At 31.7% G+C, this 15,140-nt stretch overlaps 2 protein-coding genes across 2 annotated transcripts; one reads left to right on the top strand and one right to left on the bottom strand.

The window, feature by feature from the left end:
- Positions 1-866: 866 nt before the first annotated feature.
- LOC122395872 (reticulocyte-binding protein 2-like) lies at positions 867-7,870 on the top strand. The gene is made up of 15 exons (XM_043393783.1): positions 867-1,480; positions 1,565-1,698; positions 1,803-1,904; positions 1,990-2,114; positions 2,195-2,378; positions 2,460-2,563; positions 2,641-2,757; positions 2,973-3,088; positions 3,196-3,244; positions 3,397-3,579; positions 3,668-3,917; positions 4,036-5,049; positions 6,044-6,210; positions 6,434-6,593; positions 6,704-7,870. The coding sequence occupies exons 1-15, from the start codon at positions 1,384-1,386 to the stop codon at positions 7,868-7,870; spliced, it is 3,969 nt and encodes a 1,322-aa protein (XP_043249718.1). The 5' UTR covers positions 867-1,383.
- Positions 7,871-8,822: 952 nt separating this feature from the next.
- Positions 8,823-15,140, bottom strand: LOC122395598 (bifunctional glutamate/proline--tRNA ligase). Its single transcript, XM_043393292.1, has 13 exons — positions 14,989-15,140; positions 14,438-14,620; positions 13,941-14,353; positions 13,509-13,860; positions 13,253-13,424; positions 12,760-13,161; positions 12,234-12,687; positions 11,906-12,151; positions 10,556-11,818; positions 9,895-10,296; positions 9,429-9,820; positions 9,191-9,334; positions 8,823-9,089 (listed from the first exon to the last, which is right to left on the bottom strand). The coding sequence occupies exons 1-13, from the start codon at positions 15,029-15,031 to the stop codon at positions 8,924-8,926; spliced, it is 4,632 nt and encodes a 1,543-aa protein (XP_043249227.1). The 5' UTR covers positions 15,032-15,140; the 3' UTR covers positions 8,823-8,923.

Raw genomic sequence — 15,140 nt, 5'->3', positions numbered from 1 at the left:
CTGATACGCGCTACCTTGATTACTCCTTTTCTGGGATTAAAATCTGAACTTTTAGAATCGAAGAATCTAGTATAGACCCTTGACAACACTCAAGGATCGATTTTACAACGCTCCACGCTCTAATTAATTAGTTATTAGCGATAGTTCCGTAAGGTAAGGTTAACAACATTTGGTTCAAGAGCGAGAAAGCAAATGTGAGCGTCTTTCTCTCTCGACTCCCACGAGACTCTCCGAAATTACTTCGGGCAACTTCGGAGAATCGAGAAAGAGGGCATGCATCAGTTTGCCTTTGTCGACTCTCCGAAGTTACTTCGGGCATCTTCGGAGAATCGAGAAAGAGGCGCATGCATCAGTTTGTCTTTGTCGACTCTCCGAAGTTACTTCGGGCATCTTCGGAGAATCGAGAAAGAGGGCATGCATCAGTTTGTCTTTGTCGACTCTCCGAAGTTACTTCGGGCATCTTCGGAGAATCGAGAAAGAGGGCATGCATCAGTTTGCCTTTGTCGGCTCTCCGAAACTGTACGAGAACTACCGAGTTCATTTACGCGTGATCCGGCATAATGAAAGATGGTGGAACGAAGAGTTCCCGGTCGACTGTGCACCGAAGGTTCCGTCTATCGTCACTACGCCTAGTGTCCGGTTTCATATTCTGCATTGAACGAACATTCTATTGGAGGAGTTGCAAAGGTATCAGTAAAACCCCTAGAATCATTTAACCTTAAATTTTGCTACTGTTAGCCCTCTAGTGTTGACTTTTGGAAAGGTCATTACTAGAATCATTCTATTTTGTTTATGTTACCTATCGGTATTCAGTAGTTTATGATTTCCCGTAGAAGAGGAGTAGTTGTTCATGCTTTTTGCTGGAAACTTCAATTAATCGGTTGAATTAAATGAAGTTCTACTCGTTAAATTAGAAAAATATGTGGATACAAAATCTGTATCATGATTAAAATACATGTATTTTTGTTAGAAATTGCATTTGGTGTCATCTCTTATAAATGATTTTCCCGCGCAGTGTTATTTTGAAAATAACGACTTTTAATTAAGTGATAAATAAGCGATTCCATCGTCAAACTTATTGAAATTTAGAAATTATCATTTCTATGTAGATTAGCTGATTGTGTTATTCATAAACAAATGTTGTTTTAATTACGTTAAATGTCGTATCTAATTAGCATCATTATGACTATTCGTTTCGCCGACATTCTACAAATCGCAATATGAACATAAGCATTGCGATCGAAATTTTGTTGAACATGTATTCATACAGAAAAAAGTTTATACAATAATTTTAATATATAATTTCCGTCAAAGTCTATCACGGCATTACGAAAGAGCATTCAAAAAATTCGTACGTATAATGATCGTTTTACTTATTTACACATGTTTAGTATTATGAATATCTACTGTTGTTTTACCAATCAAACGCACAGATATTCTTATCGTAACACAATGTTATATATTGTATCATGCTTTACATGTATGTTGAATTTATTTAATTAATATTAAGTGTTAGTTCTTAATGTATTTTATTGTAAATTCATTATGTGATGGATTTTTTTAGTAGATACAATGTCGAGGCGTAATAAATTACCTAGCAGTAGCGTTTGCTGTTTCTGTGGGTTATCGGAAGACAATGAACTAGAGTTCGGAAAGATCTACACACATGGTGATATTGTTACCCATTATTATTGCTTGGTATAAACTTTACAACACAATTTACATATAAATAAATATTTAGATAAAAATTTAGACACTGTGGCATGTATACGAGTGTTTTAAATATGTTTAACAATTTGTAGCTTTTATCATCAAACATGGAACAAAAAGGGAGAGATAACGAAGGCATTTTAGGGTTTTTAGCATTAGATATACGTAAAGAACTTCGTAGAGGAAAAAGATTGGTAAATAATTATGTAAATATAACTAGAAAAATGGAGAAGAAAACTCAAATTATCATAATTGAAATGTATGTTTTTATTTTTTAAGGTATGTTCGTTTTGTAAAAAAAATGGTGCTACTTTAGGATGTTGTAATACCAAATGTAAACGAATATTTCATTATCCTTGTGGGCTAAGGGCTGGAACCTTAAATCAGTTCTTTGGTGAATTTAGGTAAATAGTTTTCGATTCGTCTTTTGTTTAAAGTTTAATGTTTTTTAGAAATGTGTAAATATTGTGTTATAATCTTTTAGGTCATTTTGTAAACACCATAGACCGAAACAGAAAATAGATCCTCAGATAAAAAACGAATTGGCAAACACCAGTGATATGAAATGTTACATTTGTTATGATAGCGTAAATTCGGGTGATATAGTTAATACCATATGGGCACCATGTTGTAAAAAAAATGCATGGTTTCATAGAAAATGTGTTCAAGTAAGGAACTAATGTAAATTGTTTGATTTTTTTTTAAGCACATAAAGATGCATATGAAAAAGTACAAACATTTTGTTTTAGCAACTTGCTGTGAGTGCTGGTTATTTTTTTAAGTGTCCCTTGTGTAATGATAAGATAACATTTCAAAAAGCAATGCTAGAGTTTGGTATTTTCGTTCCTAGTCAGTAAGTGAAAAATTAATTTTCTATATTTTATATTATATGAATCGAGAGCAATGATTAATAAGATAATTCTTGTTCAGAGATGCTTCTTGGGAACTTGAGCCAAATGCGTTTCAGGAACTTTTACATAGACATGATCGTTGTGATGCTCCAATATGTCTCTGTCCTAAAGGTAGAAACTATACAAGTTTTAACGCGTAAGTGAAAATATGCTCTATGTTTTGTATAAGGTGTTCTGTAACTGGTGGTACAACTGGAAAGTAGTAACGGATAAAAAATAAGTTGAAAACATAATTCATGTAGTATCGTTCTCTTTCCAGTTGTGCTATATATAGAAACAAGCATCCTATATGATTAAACAGGACGTTTTTTTTATTTCTTTTATTACATTTTTAAACATATATTTGGATAGAAAGTGGGAGTTGGCACTTTGTCGAAATTGTGGTTCCCAAGGAATTCATATGGCTTGTGGACAGCTAAAATGGGCGAATCCTGTTTGGGAATGTTTAGACTGTATATCTATACTAGGTAAGTAATAAATAAATAATACATTTTTTATTAATAAAACTTACCGATAAACTTAATTAGAAATTAATTTTCTGTTAACGTTTTATTATATTTTTCCTTTTTTGTAGGTAAATCCGTGGAAACGACCAATTCAAATTCAACTGGAAGTACATTACAGTATGTATTGATTATTTTCGACTTTGGATAATTAATTTTAGATAATTAAGATTATTAAAATATTAATAGGAAATTGAAACAGTAAATACATTAGTAGTTTTCAAGTCTGGATATAATAGGAAATTATTATATATTTAAAACTGTTTGATTAGGAATGATTGTGACTCAGAAGATAGTGAAAGTGATATTTCTGTTGGAAAAGAATCACCTGTACCACTTACGTCAAATGTATCAGTTCCTAGCTCTACATCGTATATGTCTACTATGAAACAACGTCCTGGTCCACAGACATTTAAAATAAAACAACAACTTAAAGCAGCTAGAGAATTGCAAATGTTATTATAACTTCATAATGACTACAATTTAAGTGTATTATATTGAAGTTCTTTATGTATAAAAGAAATATATTTCTTTGTTAACCAGGATGCAATTGAACAACAGTAATAAGCAGGGAACTAGTATAAAAATTGGTACAATGTTAAATTTGAAGCATCCAGAAGAATCTACAAGTACTAAAGGAACTTCTATGACTAAATCAGAATTATTAAAAGATGATATATTCCACAAATGCACTCAACCTGTTAATTTATTGACTGAATATTCCAAGTCATTATCAACTACATCAAATGATACTGTAATCATGCTTGATAGCGATAACGACGATAGTATAGAGGTAATATGTAAGGTCATTTAAATACCCCGTTAATTAAATTGTTCTATTAAGTATATAAAATACAACGATGGTGTCATGTATTTATATGTTCATAATGATGCTTACATATATTTTATAGATTGTTAATGACAATTCGCTAGACGATACACTAATTATCCCTAGTGTTAATGGAACTGAAACAAAGAATTTATCTTCATCTAAGAATAATACCACAGAAGTAAAAGAAAATTGTATAATACGAAATTATGGTCTACTTACAGTAGGGAAATTAGTACAAGAAAATAATTTGAAGCAAAATTATGATAATAATTTCTTGACGAGTAACTTAAATGTTACTGCAGATGTTGCGAAGGAACACGTTTCGCAAGGTGTTGTAAAATCTGATATTTTAAATGACACGATACAGCTGAACCGAGAAACTCAACATAAACCTATGGACATTTTTTCGAAAATCAAAATTACAAATGTAATGTCTTTGACGCCTGAAGAATTTGAAAATGTATCGCCTGCCACGGAAAAGCAAAAGAACAACAATATTGAGTGCTCGAGATCAGAGAATAGTAATGAATTGTTAAATAATAATTCAGTATCTCAATCTTTACTCTCACGAAATGATTGTTTGGTATCGCATTTAAAAAGAAAATTTGACTATACTGCAATGAATCCAACAACTTCGCCCGAAGAGATGTCTAAAAGAATAAGAAGAAACCTCAATACGCAAAAAGAAGAGCAACAGTCTCTTCTGTTTAAAAATACTATAAATACTGAAAGCTCGGTTGCGTCTGTAAATAATGTTTCAACCTCTACGTTTGCTAAAAATTATCTACAAATTGACAATAATAAAAAGAATGAAACTTCTGCGACTGTATCTAATATGATAAACAGAGATCGGTCACACATACAAACGATACAGTCCTATAATACGAATAATTATTCAGTAAATGAACATACCTATAATACAGAACACTCTACGGTGGGAAAGGGCATATCGTGTGATGTAAGTGATATACCTACAAATTCATCAGAATATAAAAAAAGAGTCGAGAATAATATCACAAATGCATGTAACGAACATGCGGATAAAACGAATACAATACCCAAAAATAGGAAAATTGAAAAATACACAAGAAATGTAAGTAATATGTTTTGCCTATTTTATATTAAAAATGAACGCAATAACATTAATATGAAATATTTTTTATATATTATTTGCACGAAAAGGTATAGAAGTGTTTGAATTTTAATTACTTTGCTCTGTACCCTGTGCAATATATTATATGTAAATATGAATAATGTTGTAAAATTAATATTAGAATTATTAACCCTTAAATTGTTTGCTCTCTTAAGATGCACGTTTTTTATGTAATACACCATTTCTTTTACTTTCATGTACTTTAGTTAGATAGTATTATTGAGTTATTCCATATGTAGTTTTTAATAAATTAATAAATTAAGTAGTAGTCTACAAAAAATTGTAGAAAGCAAAGGAAACTATACGTTTCGATTAAGAGTTAACAAAATATAATTTATTTGTTTCTTGAATATATATGAAATATTATTTATGGAATGACCTAATATATCATGAAGAAGATACTGTACTTATTTCTAGTACTTTAGTTAATTAATACAAATAAATGTAAACACAATTGTTACGAACTGCAGTTTAAGGGTTAATTTCTTGAAAAGTAGGGTACGGGGATATTGGTATCACCAATTTGTTTAACAAATAATATCTATTACTTGTCAAATTATGGAAACAAACATAAATATGTGTAGCACAAACAAGTATAGTTTACTAATAAACATTTTTAATGACAACTTAGGTCCTCTTTAGTATAAGCAATTGTATAAGCAATATTTGGCTTCAAGAATTAAAAAAAAAAAAAGAAAAGAATCTTGGTCTTGTAATAATTCAACGACACAAATAAATCTTTTGATATAATAATATTAGTCTTTGTGATTGCTTTTAGTGACCAGGCCAAATACTATATTTATGTAATCTATTCTACTAAAGAGGACTTAGACATTTTTTATGAAAACGTTTGTTATTAAGCTATACTTGTTTATGCTATTCGTGTTCATTTCCCCGTACCTTTTCTTGAATGTATAACTTGGAATTCTAACAGTGTGACGGGGATGCAGGCACCAGTCCTGCTGCTAAATCAGGATATAAAAGCTTCGCAAAGGCTACAAGAATCGATACAGAAGAATGTATCAAATTGGATCACTTCCAGCCACAATCGGATAAACCACACAGATCGGATCAGCGGAAATCAGAAAACGATACGGAGATGTAAGTGTTATAAATTATATTTAACACAACTAAGCATGTAAAAACCGTTCAACATTTATCTGTAACATTTATTCGTATCATGAATATATTCTAAATTGATCAATCTGTATATATTAAATTGTACGCTTTTTTTTATATTCTCATACGGATAAAATATTTGGTAAGTAATTTATAAACTTTGATCGTACATTGCGAATATATAAACAATTTCTATGAATTGTAGGGCAACCATTTCAATACATAGGACATCAAATGCCACGTACAACGATGTTTTCTACGAAAGAAGGAACAGAAACACTGAATATAATTACTCTCGATTAATACCGGAATACATACGTTTACGTGACCTAAAGTTTCGTGTATATAATACGAATAATCTACAGGTAGCACTATATTTTCATTGAATATATGTATATTTATTATCATTGATTATATAAGGTGTATATGAGATATTTATACCAGATAATTTATATGCTTTATAATTGGTGTGCAGATGACTTTGTACAATAAGTTCTCTGTAAATATTAATATGGAAAGTACAACAAATACGAAAAAGAACACTAAATTTGATGCATCTATACGAAAGGCTGTTCAACAAAAAGTTCTCAAAATGCAAGGTGAAACTTCTTCAAATTTTCGATCGGAAGATATTTTACATCGACTTTCGCCTCTCTGTAATAAAGACAAGAGCAAGTACGGTGCGCTTATTAATGATCAATCCGAAAACTATCGTGACGATGCAAAAGAGAATCTAGATCCAATAATAGCACCTTGTAAAAGTATTGCAGATAATTTAATTACGAGTACAACTTTAATTACAAATAATTCAATTATCTCTACAAATAGTAATAATCAAAGTGAAGATGGGAATTCAACGCATTTTGCATACAACGCGTCTAAGGTAATCGAAGAGGATAATAAATGGCGTAATCGAGAGAATTTAGTTAATAACGTTAATATGATTGACAACGCTGAGAGTACTTTTGATGTAGAAGAACGTATTAATGTAACGTCATACGCGACTGCACATTCTACTGAAAAATATTTTAGAAACAGTAGCGATATAATGCAAAATATTCAAAGTTTAAATACTGATCATATAACAAGTAGTATAGCCGGAAAGCGTAGCGTCAAAGTAGGTATAAGAAACGATTCTTTTGATTCCACGAAATTGGTTCAACGTACGTTACGTTTTGAAGATCATATAAACTGTAAAACGGAGAATAAGACCAGAAATATGATCGAAACATGTTTCAAAATAAGTATTGATTTAAAAAAGATAAAACACTTCATCGATGATAATCCAGATTTATTCTTTACATGCAAAAAAAAGAGCGACGAACGATGTCTCGAAGAAGTAGGTCGTTTAAAGGAACGCAGTGATATAGCAGAAAGAATTAATATATCAACGAAACGTGGTAAACGTTCAGCAATAGATGAATCAAACCGTTTTGAGAATCTTACATTAAGCTTGCCTATAAATAAAGTAGTAGAATTAAAAAATCAAACAAACGAAGATAACAAAAAAATCGAAGATACGATAACTATAGAAAATGTACTACAAGGCACAAGACATAATAAAAGTTCATCGTTGTTTAATAATCAAAAACGTGATTTACAGCGTTGTCATTTAGAAAAACAATATATTTTAAATAGGTAACGTAATATGAATATGTATGTATATAGAATAAATATATTTAAAATTTCTAAAAGTATTAGTCTAAACAAGTCATTGGAAAAACTGCATTTATAAGAACTAGTAACATATAATAATAAGCATAAAATTTTTGTACGTAGTATCTACAATTTTTGTAATATTACAAACTATTTGTCTAACTTGTAAAAACGCACGTGCGAATATATAAATGTAATTAATTTACTGTATTATTATTTTGAAAAATACTATAATTAGTTATTGTACTTTTTCAATAGTAAATGGAAAAAATTGTCCGTATATCCTCATACAATAAACATTCAATTCCATATACAATGAAATTTGAATTTTTGACGCTATGGTGGTCGCGTCTGCATATGTTACGGATATTTCTTTTTTCCGTGTATTATGATTCCAGTCGAAATCTTACTTACCACGCCCGGTACTGTTACATAAGTACAGCAAATATTGTTCCAGTTTCGATAATAGTTTAATTGCTCGGGAATTGTTGCGGCGTACAGGGAGAAGAGGCTCGTGAAGACGATGAAATTTATCTTTATTAATTATAGTATTAAATATATCATAAATTAATTCTCAATGTTTTTGAATATTGTATACATTTTTAAAATAGTTGTAATTACTAATTCAATACTCAATTTACAAACATTGATTGCACATATTCTGTATTGGAACTTGTCTAAAGAGTTTTACGTTTTAAAAAGAAAATATTGTTTTACAATGAACTTGAAAAATAGTTTGACTTTTAACGTAAACTTTTAGAAAGGAACCTGTTTGTTATTCGATAAAGAAAAAACTTCGAGAACTAGAACTTTAAGACTAGCTTTATATAGTATTAATTTTTAAGTTCAAAAGATATATTTAAATGGTAATTATGAAGTACACAAAAAATGTTGCAAACCAACGGATAAATAAGAAAGCGAATATATTATATTTATTAGAAATATAATACACTTTTCACTGAAATTATATACCAAAATTGTCTTCTCTGAAGTCATCTTCGGTGTGTTAATTATTTTCAATTTTTTTCATTAAAGGAGTCTAATAACTACGACCAAAAAGCGTATAAAATTTTGGTTTGTTCTGGCAACTGGGATAAATGCAGTTTTGTGTATCGAGTGGTTTTGATGTGGTTGGTTGTTCAAATGGTATGCAAAGACTTTTTGCACCCATTGACAATGCTTCAGGTTCTTCTCCAGTCTCCTCCCTACAGATATAAAGAAATAGACATATACATATATAAACACAAACACGCGTCGTAAAACCATTTCAGTAAATATTACTAATGTAAAAATTTGTTTTAGATACCGTGCGCTATCAGCTTTAATATTATCTTCGCATGAACAGTCTCCACAAAACGGTGATAGCAGCATGTTCTTCTTATTGAGTTCTGTACAAAAGTCATTCCAATTGTCTACACATTTGATATGCTCGTTTAAATTTATTTTTGCTCTGTTGAAAAGAATATTAATCGTTTATATCAACGAACCAAGTCGTTATTAATTATTAACGATTGTACATAAAACCTATTTATAAAAGTACATACTTGGAAAATAGACTTGATTGTATATTAGTCAGTACCGTACGTAACGCTGTAAGCACATTTAATCTATCGACTTGAATTCTTTCAGAAGTATCTCTGCGTACAAATGTGACCTGATTCTTTAACAAGTCTTTCGGACCTAATTCGATTCTAACAGGTACACCTTTCAATTCCCAGTCGTTAAATTTCCAACCTGGTGTACGATTTTTACGATAATCAGCTTTTACTCTGAGCGTCTTATCCGTCGACAATTCCTGAAATAATGCGTTGCATTCCTTAAACAACAATTCTCTTTCTTGAGATGTTGTATTTGCTGTGATACCACACGGTACTATGATAGCTTGAATAGAAGCCACATTTGGTGGTAGTACCAAACCTTTATCATCTCCGTGAACCTACGAGTAAAATGTAAAGCTTTTTAAATATTTTTATGCTGAATATTTTTATGTCGAGACAAAGGAATGTATACCATTATCATAACTCCAATTGTTCGAGTCGTTAAGCCCCATGAATTTTGATAGACGAATGTCTTCTCGTCTCCTTCTACGGCACCCTCTAATTGTATATTAAACATTTTAGAAAAATTTTGTCCAAGATGGTGACTGGTTCCTCCTTGTATCGCACGACCGTTCGTTGGGATAAAAGCCTCGACCGTGGTGGTGTAATCGCCACCGGCGAACTTTTCTTTTTCAGTTTTACGACCTTTAACAACAGGAACTGCTAACAAGTCCTCGTATACTCTGGCGTACAGATTTAAAATTGTCATTACTTCTTCATCTGCCTCGGCTTTAGTGGCAAATGCGGTATGGCCTTCCTGCCATAAAAATTCTCTCGTACGTAAGAACGGTTTAGGGTCTTTGAATTCCCATCTCTGTAATAATATTGGTATTTTTAATCACAAACCAATAACTTTTTAAATTTAACGTTCAAGGTTCAAGAAACGAAAAAATCGACTCTGTTAAGGACAGAGATACCCCAGGAACGTGAACTCTTATTTTCTCCATCACACCACTACTTTTATTGAACGCAGTTCTCATCCAAGCATCCAAACTGTCGGGGTAAGTGACGACAGGTCTCCCAAGTCGATTCTTTCGCTTGCTGTACCTCGGTCAATTTCATTTAACACCTACCACTATGTTGTTCCATTGATTAAGTTTCAGAGGTAACTCGACGCCTGATTTTAACCATTTGGCATAGGCCGGGTACATTACAGTTTCCGATGTCGGTCTTATAGCAATAGGTTCCGCCAAGTCTGATTCTCCACACTTTGTAACCCACGCGACTTCAGGTGCAAAATCCGCTATGTGAGCTTGTTCTTTCTCTAACACTGAACGTGTAACAAAAATAGGAAAATAACATTCTTGGACGCCTAATTCTGTTATTTCTTTATCAACGTATTCCTTTATTATTTTCCATATAGCAAAACTCCATGGACGAAGTATATAACAGCCTGACACGTCGTAGTATTCGATCATACCGCTCTTAGTAATAATTTGAGAATACCATTTAAAGAAATTTTCTTCTTTCTTTGCTTCTATTCCTAATCTCGTTCCAGTTTTTTCAATATCTAAATCTTTTACACTTTTCGCTTTAACTGTTTCTTTGTTCAAATCATTCTTCTGTTTTCCAGTCTTAGAAGTATCTTCTTTTTTCTTCTTTTTAGATGTCCTATCACTTAATGCTTCATTTCCCTGTTTCTGTATGCTCTCTGAGAGTTTATCGACATTAATTTCTTCTTTCTTTACATTAGTTGCTGGAGTAGTAGACGGTTTCCATTCTTCGCCAGTTGCAGCTTTGAAATCACTTTTCAATTTTAAAAGTAACTTCACTTCTTGATCAATTATATCTTTTTTTGCTTTCGAAGCTTTCATCTGCCTTACTTTGTTCCCTTGTTTCTCTATTTCCTTAGATATTTGTTCGCTATTAATTGTTGTATCAGCCGATGCTTCTTGAGGTCCTGGTGGCATAGCAGTACTCGATGAATTCGTGTCTACTTTCTTTACTTTTTTCAATTCTGTCAATACATTTTTATTTTCTGTTTCTACCCAATCGACACCTGTCTTACTTTTATATATTGCCATTAAATCAGAAAGACGTTGCATTTCTTGATTTATCTTTAGCTGTAATTCTTTGACTTTACTTTCTTGCTGCGTGTCTTGGGATAATTTTTTTTTGTCAGAATTTATGGACGTTGTTTGTGGCGTATTATCTGAAGCCATTCCTGGTACCCAATCTGTTCCAGTACACGTTTTATAATCAGCCTTTAAATTCAGAAGAATTTTTACTTCTGCGGCAATTGTAGCTTTATCTGCTTTTTTGGATTTTAAATTACGTACTTTCTCGCCTTGATCAATAATACTTTTATTCAGTAGATTTGCATTTTGCACCGTATCCTACAATATAATAACATTAATAATACAGACATTGAAACACACATATATCATTAATTTACGATTATGAAATTATGAAATCGTGCATACATTTTTTTGAGAGGACTCTTTCGTAGAAATGATTGGTGTAGCAGTATCCGTCGATGCAGATTTTGTTGTGTTTACAGAATGCCCATCCGGTATATGAAATAAAATTAAAGGCTGTTCCCTAGAAGAAAATGGACTGGCTGGCGCATAGGGCACATCGCATCGAAAGAATCCTTTCCTTTGTAATTGAATTATTTCTCCTTCTTTCACACATTTCAATTCCATTTCTCCAAGCATTTGTACCTCGGTCTAAAATATTTATAGATTTTATAATATAAATTTAAATTACATAATAGTACATTTATAACCACTGTAAAAAGCGAAAACTTACTCTTGTATTTTTTGCAACAAAATCTGTGAAAACATCATTCTTTCCCAAAACAGGTTTATTTATAATATGATCAAAGTAAACAGCATAACATGAGATTGGTTTAACCGTATTAATATCACTGTCAGTTTTATCAGAAGGCATTGCCAACCATGTGATTTTCAATGTATTTTTATAATCATTATTCTCTAAATTTAATTGTGCTAACACTTTCTTAACAACACCGTTCTCCTTTTCAACTTTATTTATTATTATGTTGCCCCAATTAATGAAGGTTGTATTTTGACCTTCGACTAGCATATCTGCATCATCTCTTTCTATGTACAATAATGAGCTTGTTAACACTTGTTTAGTACCTTTTAATGGATCTTTTGGATGATTCTGAACAGTCATCCAGCCTTCTTTCGCATTATCTATATATACTGGTACAAGTTTATCATAATCCATAGCAGTATACCTAAAAGAACGACGTTATGCAAATGATTTTTATATTTTTATATAAATGTTGATGTTTCATGTTATGGCATACCTAGTAGCAATGGGATCGATTACTTTTTTATTAAATGCCCATATTTTGTCCCACTCCATAAAAACGACAGACCGTGAACTACCTTGAGCAATTATAAACTGCTTTAATCCTTCGACAGTCATTCCTCTCCTTAAAATTCCTCTTACTGTTGGGAAACGCGGATCATCCCACCCATCGACCAAACCTTTATCAACGAACCAAGTTAGTTTTCTTTTAGACAAAACTGTGTTAACCATGTTCAAGCGAGAGTATTCCCATATATAAGGACGGTTCAATCCCAGGGCATCGATTATCCAATAAAATTGAACATCTCTGTCGTGATATTCTGTTGTACGTAACGTATGTGTAACATTTTCAATGGCATCAACGATAGGACAAGCAAAATCATATGTTGGATACACCCTACAGAGAAAAGAACATGTTTTGTATCAAATTTGGTAGAAAATCTGTGCATTTATTAATTCTTTCAAAGCTTTAGATATCTAATAGATACTTGTATTTTGTTCCCGTTCGAGGATGTGGCTCTGGTTTGCATCTATAAATTGTTGGATCTCGTAAACATCCATTTGCTGATTCATAATCAATTTTTGCTCTTACACAACATTCCTGACCTTTGGAAGTACCCTGTTGCATTTCATTCCATATTTTCAGATTTTTTTCAACGGCTGAAACAATAAATGCACAATACATTTCTAATTAGTTGCTTCTTTTTCATTCGGATATTTAGAGATATTAGTTTCTTAACTTACAATTATTTCTATTCGATGACATCAATTTCTGATCACGTTGTTCCTTCATTATTTCAGCGGGAGTGTCATCCACATATGCTTTTCCTTCTTTTATTAATTTAGTACAGTACTCCAGCATTATATCAAAGTAATCAGAAGAATGTGTAAATCGATCTGGTTTGATTTGCAGTAGTTTTAAATCTTCTAGAATAGCTTTTTCAAATTCTACATTTTCTTTTGCAGGATTTGTATCATCGAATCTCATAATAAGTTGCCCTTTAAATGCTTCCGCATAATACTGGTTCAACAAAGCTGCCTTGGCATGACCAATATGCAGGTAACCGCTTGCCTCTGGTGGAAAACGCACTACAACCTGTTATAAAAGTAAACAAAATTATAAAAATATTCTTCAAAATGTAAAAGTACCGTTACCAAGATGAATTAATTACTCACTTTACCCATTTCTGCTCCAGGTAACTCAATGAATTTCCCTTCTTGCTTTCTTTGTCCAATTTGTTTCTTGGCAATCTTTTCAGATTGCAAATCATTTGGAACAGACATTTTGGCGTTCTTTTTAATCGAGGACAATACCTCTACAACAGCAGGCAATGAAAGTATCTGTTTATACCATCTACTTATGTTGGCAAATTGTTTCTCAAACTTTGGAGAAAATTTCTTATCCAAAAGAGCACAAAATACATGGATATCGGCTAATGTTAATTTTTTAGAGACCAACCAAGTGGTTGTCATTAATGCATTATCTAAATATTGCAATGCACTCTCCTTTAATGGAAGAGATTCTAAAAATCCAATTGTAAAAGACAACCAATGATCAACTTCGGTTTTTTCACGAGGACTGACACCACCTAAGTTAAGTATATAATAGAAACAAATGATAAATTATGATTGATACGCATGAAATTAAATATATTAAATATATATAAACTTACCATAAAGATCTGTATGTGTAGTTCTAGCAAAGTAACGACCAACATCATTGCTCCTTTCGCCTAGCACATTACCTTGGCTATCCGTTAACTGGACATTTCCATTGCCTTTCCAATCATTGCACCAAACTACCTCGATTGTTTCTTTATTTCGAGATTTAACTACTTCTGCTACTATCAGTGCATCTGTATGAATTAAAAACACATCTATTAATATTATTATATATTTAAAGTACATTAATAATCCTTGAAATACAGGATGTTTCAGGTGTCATCATTCGAACACGACATTTTATTTAAATTTACATCAGACTTCCTAACATATGTACTCATTTTCTTAACTATTCAAAATACATTCCACGATAGATATTCATTGTTGTTGATATACATGTGCAAAGAAATAAGGTAGAATCAAAATCGCTTGTAAGAAAAGCAATATTGTATGTTTCATTTTAATCAGCAAATGTTTTCAATATCTGTTTAAAAAATTATTATTAAAACAATTTAATGTCACCATAAATTTTGAAATCCGCATATATTATAACGTAACTTACCTGTTGGAGGGTTTCTTGGATTAATTGTAAGCTTATAAATCATTTTTATACGTAAAAATTCAGTTTAAATACTGAAATTCATAAATATGTTCATCCACGTAGGTTAAAATCGCCTATCCATGTGCTCGATTACACCGGATCCTGTCTGATCG

Source organism: Colletes gigas, unplaced genomic scaffold, assembly GCF_013123115.1.
Source record: "Colletes gigas isolate AHSC1104 unplaced genomic scaffold, ASM1312311v1 Colletes_gigas_Sc00006, whole genome shotgun sequence".
In the NCBI taxonomy this organism is placed as follows: domain Eukaryota; kingdom Metazoa; phylum Arthropoda; class Insecta; order Hymenoptera; family Colletidae; genus Colletes; species Colletes gigas.
This window is presented reverse-complemented; position numbering and strand designations above follow the sequence as displayed.

Bases quoted from the DNA above. Each gene is read 5' to 3' on its own strand.
- LOC122395872 (XM_043393783.1), top strand. From the start codon at position 1,384: ATGTTTAGTATTATGAATATCTACTGTTGTTTTACCAATCAAACGCAC. The intron at 1,905-1,989 runs GTAAATAATTAT...TTATTTTTTAAG, and splicing joins TTCGTAGAGGAAAAAGATTG to GTATGTTCGTTTTGTAAAAA. The intron at 2,115-2,194 runs GTAAATAGTTTT...ATAATCTTTTAG, and splicing joins CAGTTCTTTGGTGAATTTAG to GTCATTTTGTAAACACCATA.
- LOC122395598 (XM_043393292.1), bottom strand. From the start codon at position 15,031: ATGATTTATAAGCTTACAATTAATCCAAGAAACCCTCCAACAG. The intron at 14,354-14,437 runs GTAAGTTTATAT...TACTTAACTTAG, and splicing joins TACACATACAGATCTTTATG to GTGGTGTCAGTCCTCGTGAA. The intron at 12,688-12,759 runs GTATGCCATAAC...TCGTTCTTTTAG, and splicing joins ATCGATCCCATTGCTACTAG to GTATACTGCTATGGATTATG.